The sequence below is a fragment of the Cornus florida genome, unplaced genomic scaffold, assembly GCF_030987335.1.
Source record: "Cornus florida cultivar Cherokee Brave unplaced genomic scaffold, ASM3098733v1 CherokeeBrave_3.0.0_Hap2_Chr02, whole genome shotgun sequence".
Taxonomy (NCBI): domain Eukaryota; kingdom Viridiplantae; phylum Streptophyta; class Magnoliopsida; order Cornales; family Cornaceae; genus Cornus; species Cornus florida.
The window spans coordinates 72,591,746-72,600,610 of NW_026775572.1; the positions used below are offsets into that span (position 1 = coordinate 72,591,746).

General features: G+C 38.8%; 3 protein-coding genes across 3 annotated transcripts; 1 reads left to right on the forward strand and 2 right to left on the reverse strand.

The window, feature by feature from the left end:
• Positions 1-275: 275 nt before the first annotated feature.
• Positions 276-1,139, reverse strand: LOC132296420 (uncharacterized). The gene has a single exon (XM_059794623.1). The coding sequence runs from the start codon at positions 1,137-1,139 to the stop codon at positions 276-278; it is 864 nt and encodes a 287-aa protein (XP_059650606.1).
• Positions 1,140-1,283: 144 nt separating this feature from the next.
• On the reverse strand, positions 1,284-1,844 carry LOC132296421 (uncharacterized). Its single transcript, XM_059794624.1, has one exon. The coding sequence runs from the start codon at positions 1,842-1,844 to the stop codon at positions 1,284-1,286; it is 561 nt and encodes a 186-aa protein (XP_059650607.1).
• A 3,347-nt stretch (positions 1,845-5,191) lies between these two features.
• On the forward strand, positions 5,192-7,998 carry LOC132296422 (putative late blight resistance protein homolog R1B-8). The gene is made up of 5 exons (XM_059794625.1): positions 5,192-6,078; positions 6,183-6,784; positions 6,962-7,139; positions 7,330-7,538; positions 7,676-7,998. The coding sequence occupies exons 1-5, from the start codon at positions 5,192-5,194 to the stop codon at positions 7,996-7,998; spliced, it is 2,199 nt and encodes a 732-aa protein (XP_059650608.1).
• Positions 7,999-8,865: the final 867 nt, after the last annotated feature.

Genomic DNA, 8,865 nt, shown 5'->3' on the forward strand with positions numbered 1-8,865 from the left:
ACGGAAGGCGGTCTTTGGAATATCCTCCCTCTAACCCGCAACTGATAATAACCTGACCTCAAGTCAATCTTCGAAAAACAACTGACTCCCCTTAACTGATCAAACAAATCATCTATCCTTGGCAAAAGATACTTGTTCTTGATGGTGGCATGATTCAACTTCCGGTAATCAATGCACAACCTCAAAGAACCATATTTCTTCTTAGCGAACAAGACTGGTGCATCCCACGGTGACACACTAGGTCGTATGAAGCCTTTCACTCTCAAATCATCAAGTTACTTTTTCAATTCTTCTAATTCAATCGGTGCCATATGATACGGTGCCATAAAGATTGGCGCGGTACCAGGCATCAAATCAATAGCAAATTCCACCTCTCGGTGTGGAGGTAACTCAGTCAAGTCCTCCAAAAACATATCCAAAAAATTGCGCACAACCGCTAAATAATCAACCCCATAAGACTCAACGTCATCATCGGTGAGAAGACTAGCCAAGAAGAATGTCTGCCGATCCTGACCCCTAACACCATAAAATGAATGAGTGAGACGATCGCACCGATCTCCCACAAAATAGAAACAATCCCCATCCGGGGTACACACTGAAACTCTACTCCTAAAACAATCAATAACAGCTCTGAAGGATGACAACCAGTCCATCCCAAGAATGACGTCAAATCCCGTCATCTCGAGAAGGATGAGATCGAACTCAAGAACACATCCGGCAATCGTGATGGAACAACTCCTACAAACTCTACCAAGAATAACTGAATCCCCAATAGGTGTGTCAACACAGAGCGGTCTGTCTAACTGACTGACCTCCAAACCCAATGCCCGTGCAAATGATGAAGAAATGAATGAATAAGAAGCACCGGAATCAAATAATACACGTGCCCAAGAATGGGACACAAGAAACATACCCCTGACAACTGAAGGACTGGATGGTGGCTCAGCTGGAGTAAGTGCAAACACGCGACCCTGGGTCCTCTGCCCCTGAGAACCGCCTTCCTGATAACCAGACTGCTGAGTGGGTGCACTCGAAGAAGCTCCCCTACCAGGTCGAGAACTCTGGGCTGACATAGTTGGCTGAGACGGCTGAGGTGGTGGTGGTGGTTGAAACCCTGACTGAACTGTGGCAAACTGCATCTGCCTCTACTGTGAACCTCCACCTCTGCCTAAACCACTGCCCCACTGTGGACAATCTTTCACCCTATGGCCCTGTTGGCCACACCCGAAACATCTACCAGATGCCACCTGAATCTGAGTACACTGAGACTTGTGATGCCCTGGCTACCCACACTTGAAACAAATCATCTGAGCTACCTGTGTCTGAGTGCATTGGGACTTGTAATGTCCCAGCTCTCCGCATCTAAAACAAGTAACATTCGGTGTAGAAGACCCCATGGATACTGGAGCTGTGGGGGCGGATCTGACTGGCTGCTGTCCTCTGAACCCTGACTGCTCATGCTTCTGCTTCTTACTTGATTGACCCTCAGAGAAAGCACTCATACCCCTGTTATGCTTATAGGATTCCCTGATAGCCTTACTGTCCCTGCTTTCATCCTCAACTACTAAGGCCTTTCGCACTGCTTTTGCATACTCTGTCGGTTCTGAGGCAATTACAATTGACCTAATGGTGAGATTAAGACCATCAACAAGCTTCTCTATCTTTCCTTCCTCATCATTAGCAATCCCCGGTGCAAACCTCAAAAGCGATGTAAACTTATTCTCATACTCTGTAACTGTCATGCTTCCTTGCTTCAACCCATCAAACTCCTTCTTTAGTTCCCTCCGCTTGGGCGCCGAAAAGTACTTCTCATAATACAACTTCTTAAAAGTAGCATATGTCATAGTATCCAGATTATGGGTGTGAGAAACGGTCTTCCACTAAATCTCAGCATCGGCCACAAAATTGTAAGTAGCTAATGTAATCTTCAACTTGTCCATTGCCAAATTCATGGCATTAATATGCTTTTGTACCCTATCCATGAAACTATCCGCAACAAGCGGATCTGGACCGCCTTCAAACAGAGTTGGCATCAACTTCACAAACTTAGCAATGTGGTAAAGAGTATCATCTAACTCATTTTTCTTTGGAGGTGGTAGTGGTGGTGGTGCCGGTGGTAGCACAAACTGTGACGATGGTGCACCTGTCGGTCGATACGCATCAAAAATAGCCGCCTGAATGGCTAACCTCAACTGCTCCCTATTTATCTGAAAAGGTGGGTCAACGGTCCCCCTCGCTTGTCCCTCTCTTGGTGGGACCAAATCACGCAATAAGATATCTTCCTCAACTTGCTCCGGATCCCTTTCCACGGGATTGGAGCTAGAATTTTCCCCGGGATCCCTTTGTAGTGGCATGACGCTATAAGAAAAAGGAAACGAATCAATAACGATGACACTAAAATACGCACGAGAACGGAATCCTCACATGAATGACTTGACAAAAATGGAAACACATAAACACCTTCCTTGCTCCCAAAATACCCAACTAATGAGAAACAAGATCATGCTAATAATATGCAACAATACTAAGCACTTAGCACGTACTCATCTAAGCAATTAAACAATTAAGCGTGCCTTTCAAATAATTAAGCACCTTAACACATATTAACACATAAGCATATAAGCATACAATCACGTAAGTAATTAAGCAAGTAAGCAAATAACTCAACTCCCTATGCAATCCTAGGTAGGCCTCTACCCGTCGTCCTAATGATATTCGAACCATCGCTCTGATACCAAATTTGTAACAACCCGAAATGATAATAAAAATCTATAAAAATTTCGGCATGACCTCCGCAGAAAATGTCCCTCAACAATCTGTTGAAATACAAAAATAAATGCAATGGCCTCACTGGGCCTTAAATCTAACTTATCCTGTCCCAACGCACAAATCAAATATTATACTATATTTTCAAAATGGTTACATACATACAAAAGTTCCGTTCCTCCATCTCATCCAAACAAAGGACATATCCGTTACTTTAAGTTACAGTCCATAATTGTAGCTAGAATTTTAAAGTCCATAGCTTCCAACATTATATCAACTAAACTAAAGTTTCACAAAATATTCAAGATTACATTTACAAAATATATATTAAAGTTCTAATACAAAAGATAGCAAAATAAAATAGATCTCCAAGCTAGTCTAAACCAGTGGTGGATCGTCGTCCGCCATCTCTTTTTCGTGTCCTGAAAAATATTAAAAAAAAATGGGGTGAGCATAAGCTCATTAGGAAGTGTCTAAGACACACTTCTTATATCCCCGTGAATCCCACACAAAGAATGGATAAAAAGGGACGGGGTCATACCATGGGGAAAACATAATCTCAATCACAACGACAAGCATAGTATAAATAACATCCAATCACAAATTTTCCACATGTACCATGAAGTGCAATGTCATGCCTATGCCACTCCCCGTTTCCGAAATAATTCCGTTTCAACAACCAAACCGTTAATGTAATCTGACTCAAGACACCTCCAAGGCGTCACGAAAGGAAGGTTGGTTAACTATCCACGACCACAAGGCACCTCCAAGGCGTTGCATCCTGCCTAGTTAACTCAACTACATTCCTTTATAGACTACACTAATATCACGGACCACTAGGCGCCTCCTAAGCGTCCAATTTTCGCAACACTTTTAGAAAATATTTTTCCCAAAACAATTTTATTTGTTCTAACAAATATTTTTCCCCCTTTCTCTTTCCCAATGGATGCATGAATGCTTCATGCTTCAAATCATCAATTTAACTATATGTTTTCACACATTTCCATTTACATTATCATCACAATTTAATGAAAATTTCTAAACATTCATTTCCTTTATTTATAACCATAGCACCCATTTTTTTTCTTCAAGACAATAAATAAATAAATAAATAATCATGGAACATACAACACATCGAACATTAAGCATGCTCATTTACCGTAATGAAAATAGACATGCATATGAACTCAAATAATACATGGAACACAATTATCATTGTAATTACATATAACTACAACAACAACAAGCTAAGTAATTAAAATTTAGCATGCTTAGGATCAAATTTAAGGGGAAAAATTCACCAAAGGCCAAGAAATTGTAGATTAGAACACCCCTACCTCAAATTGATGAAAACCCCCAATTTGAGCCCAAGAACCCTAGAATTTTGAACTCCCTAGAGTGTACCAAATGATGATTGGCACCTATCAAATTGACGGCATCGACGAGCTCAACAATTTTGCTTCACAATGTTCTACCAAATTCCCAAAGAAAAAAAGCAAGATAAAGGTTTGAAGTTGCAAAAAGAAAAAAAAATTTGAAACTGCCGAGAGCAGACTGGTTGCAGCAAGAGAGAGAGAGAGAAAATAGTGGATTCGTATAATGACCTTATGGCCTTTTGTGTGTTTATAACATGGGTGGGGCCCACTTGCTTTATTTCTTTTAACATTATATATATATATATATATATATATATATATATATATATATCTCACAAATATTACATTCTCCCTAACTTTAAAAGATTTCGTCCCCGAAATCAAGACAACTATTAAAAAATTACCATTCCGTAATTTGAATAGCATGAAATTATTTACAAGAAAAATAAAGAACATTATTGTAAGTTAGATAATACTTCTTGAACAAATCAAAATTTTTATACATTTTTTATAGAATTTTTTTTAATGAAAAAAGGCTGTAAAATAAAAGTATTTCCTCCTCTGATAAGGTTTTGTTTGGTCATATATTAATTTATACGAATACAATAATGATTTCTTCTCTACGTGAACTATACATCAAGATTACCAATGCTTGTCAACATTGAATCAGACGGATGAAATGTAACTACAGATGACAACAACTACTTGTCTTCTTTTCATTTATATGTCCTAATTAATAAGTAAATTTGGCTTTCAGTTTGAGGCTACCAGTACAAGATGACAGACAGTGCTGTTTTGGATATTCTCTCGGAGAACATGAGGCAGTTAATAAACAGCAAGGACGAATTGATTGTCAAGGCTCATATAGACAAGCGCAAAATTGAGGGGCTTTATGAGGAGATTCGGAGGAGAAACGATATGAGCATGAGAAGCTGAATGCTATTGTGACAAACATAAGAGACCTCACTCACTGGGTTGAAGATATAATTGACGGCTTTCTCCATCAACTCATCAGCCACAGACAGAGATACGATGCTGTCCGTCAGATAATGGGCAGATCAGAATTGTTTGGGCATTTTGTATTGTTTTTTCTGATAGGATATGAATGCTTACTTGGCTGGTCTATCACTACCAGTACTCACCAATTATCAATTCTCATCAATTTCTTTCTCATGATTCTTATTTGTTTACGCTGGTACTTTGTCATGGAAGAAACTAAGTTAATCAAGGTGCTGATAAGGAAATGTGTTGGTTTCCTTGAATATCTCAGCTCTTTCAGTTTTCTTGCGTTTATGATTTACTACATTATCACTCATGAATCCACAACACCTATCATCAACATGCTGATGCTGAAATGGTTGGATTTCCTGGTTCGTTTGCTTGTATTTCTTGTTTGTTTAAGCTGCGGCTACTATCTTCCTTATGGATTTCCATATCGGATCAACGTGCTGCTAGGGAAATGTTGTGATTTGTTATTTCTTAACTTTAGCGGTGTCCTGGAAGAGATTACGTTAATCAGGACACAAGTGATGGAGATTTATGAGAAGAAGATGTATGGCATTGGCATCATAGAGGTCCAGAAAATTGGGAGGCCTTCTAATGGAGCTTCATCAAGACCCATCAGTCCAACATTACAGGAAGAAACAATAGTGGGTTTCAATGATGAAGCAACGACAATAATGGAGCTGCTTACTCAAGAATATGAAAAGCAATTAAAACTTGTGTCAATTGTTGGAATGCCTGGACTCGGTAAGACAACTCTAGCCAGAAAAGTGTACAATCATCCTCTCATTCAATATTACTTTCCTATTCGTGCTTGGACTTATGTGTCTCAAGTGTATCGGAAAAGGGATTTGTTGCTTGCCATTTTTCGCTCTGCTTTCCAATTTAGATATGAAATTTGCCATATCAGCGATGAGAAGTTAGGTGAAGACTTGTACAAACACTTGAAAGGGAGGAGATATATTCTTGCCGTGGATGATATATGGAATGTGCACGCCTGGATGATTTGAAAAGATATTTTCCCAATGACAAAAGCAGAAGTAGAATTATATGCACTAGTCGGCATGAAGGTGTGGCTTTAGCTTTGCATGCTAAATTTCACCGATTGCGTTTTCTAGATGAAAATGAGAGTTGGGATCTATTACGACTGAAGACATTTCGGGAAGGTAGTTGCCCTCCAGAGTTGATGGAAACTGGAAAACAAATTGCCAGAAAATGTCACGGACTTCCCCTTGCAATTATTGTAATATCTGGGCTTCTTGCAAAAAATGACAAGACACTTGAATGGTGGAAGCATGTTGCTGGAAGTGTAAGTTCATACATTGTTCGTGACCCTGAGAAATACATGGACACATTAGCACTAAGTTACAACCACTTGCCTCTGCACTTGAGACCATGTTTTCTCTATTTTGGAGCATTCCCAGAAGACTATGAAATCCCTGTGCGAAAATTGATATGGTTGTGGATCGCTGAGGGATTCATATGGAAAAATGACGAGAAAAGGTTGGAAGAAGTGGCAGAGGATTACTTGATGGATCTGATTGATAGAAGTCTTGTAACTGTTTCCAAGACAAGGTTTAATGGTGCAGCCAAAGCATGCCGTGTCCATGATCTCTTACATGACTTGTGCTTGAGAAAAGGTCAGGAAGAGAATTTCCTTCATAAGTTTTCCAAAGAAGCTTACCCAAAGAGTTTATTAATGGAGATTATTCTAGAGGCATATTTTTGGTGGATTGACAGATCTCATCCTTCAATTATTGCAACTACACAACGTTGCATATGAGTTCATTCTAATGTTGCTTATTTGACTTATTCAGAGAATTTATCTTATGCCAATGCATCCAGAGTCCGTTCTATCTTGTCCTTTGGCCCTTCAGATTGGTGGAATAACTTGTGTCTAATGAATGCGCCATTCATTTATCAAGAATTCATACTTCTTAAGGTTTTGAATTTATCATCCTTCCAAATTCCTTCATTTCCATGGGAAATTTCACAGTGAGTTCTTCTGAGGTATTTAGTGCTTCAAGTTGGAAAAGATGCATATTTACCCCCATCAATATCCAACCTCTTGAACCTAGAAATCCTTATTGTTGAAGGACTAAAAGGGTCGTTTGTTTTATCACATAATGTATGGAAGCTGGTAAAGTTGAGGCATCTCTACACTAATCTGCTCATTGAAATACAGGGAGTACCTGATGATGGCTTCTGCTTTGTTTTGGATGGCCTACAAACCTTGGGCAAGCTGCAATCTTTATAGTGGAGACGAAGAATCCTTGAAATGGATTCCCAACCTTAACAAACTAAAATGTTATATAAGGAAAGGATTGAATGGCGATGATTATTTTCCAAAATTGGACTTTCTGATTCACCTTGAAACCTTGAATGTGATATCCAGTGAGTGCAATAGGTTTTTCCGTCTGGATAATTTCCCCCCAAGTCTAAAAAGTCTAACTTTATCATATGTCGGTCTAAGTTGGGAGCAAATGTCGACCCTTGGGAGATTACCTAACTTGTGGTTCTCAAATTATTAGATGAGGCATTTGAGGGACAAAGATGGGACACAAATGGAGAGTTTTGCAAACTCAGATTTTTGAAATTTCAAGGTTTGGATATCAGGCAATGGTATGCCTCCAGTAATCACTTCCCTAGCCTTCAGCGACTGGTATTAGAGGGATGTGCATGGCTTGAGGAGATCCCGTTTGGTTTAGGGGATATATCTACACTAGAGGAAATTCAGCTGCGGAATTGTAGTTTTTCTCTTGAGAACTCTGCCAAAAAGATTCAAGAAGAACAAAGGAGCATGGGAAATGATGAGCTAAAGATCCAAATCCTTGCACGCAAGATGGAATACTGAGCTGATGATCTTCGAGGATTCTGTCCTTTCAGTAATGTCCTTCTAATAATTGTAAGAGCTTGTTTCTCTTGTTTTCTTTCGTTCTTTCTTTTGGAATTTTTGGCTGTGATTTCAACTCCTTCAACTTTATATTTCAACCTTTGTTTGTTATATTTTCACTTTAACATTCATTGTTGCCATAACTAATCTCAATTAATCATTTGGATCATAGACAAAACTCAACATATAGATAGGTTTATAGTTTTTTTCAGAATTTTTATGTGATATATTGCCTCCTAGCTGAAATTATTTAGTTATGCATCTGCGGCAGAGTCCAAGAACTGAATTTATAAAGTTCCTACATGAAAAGTACATACAACATAGTTTTGAATAATATACCTTGCTTCTCTGGGGATTCTGGTTGGCACAGACTGTACTTTGATATTAAACTATGCATTTATATTCAAATTGATTGTTTTCTTGAACTAATCACAACAATAATCTGCAACATTAGTTGTAGAGTTGACACTTTTTATAATTAATCCCTCAGGCTCAGCTTTAGGGGCTGTCTATTTCCTGGAGGGGCAGTAGGAAAGCCATGACCTTAATCATCTTCATATGTGATTCATGTGTGTTTTTCTTTTTGTTTCAGATTGTCCTTCTTCATCCTCTCTTTTCTTTTTCCATTTGTTGGAATCCATGTTTTATTTTGTTCCCGTAATTCTGGGTCCCATGATTAGTGTTTCACTTTATTTTATTCCTTAGTTGGTAAATATAAATACAAGTTCCTACACTCAATTAGAGGTGAGCAATTACACAATTTATTTTTTTTTTCTTTTCCATTTGATCACCTTTTTCTTGTCCATCTGTTATTTCCTTACATGATGC

Coding starts and splice junctions, on each gene's coding strand:
- LOC132296420 (XM_059794623.1), bottom strand. CDS start 1,139: ATGCAGTTTGCCACAGTTCAGTCAGGGTTTCAACCACCACCACCACCT.
- LOC132296421 (XM_059794624.1), bottom strand. CDS start 1,844: ATGACATATGCTACTTTTAAGAAGTTGTATTATGAGAAGTACTTTTCG.
- LOC132296422 (XM_059794625.1), top strand. CDS start 5,192: ATGGGCAGATCAGAATTGTTTGGGCATTTTGTATTGTTTTTTCTGATA. Junction 6,079..6,182: donor GAGAAGTTAGGTGAAGACTT/GTACAAACACTT, acceptor TGACAAAAGCAG/AAGTAGAATTATATGCACTA. Junction 7,140..7,329: donor TTTCCATGGGAAATTTCACA/GTGAGTTCTTCT, acceptor ATTGAAATACAG/GGAGTACCTGATGATGGCTT.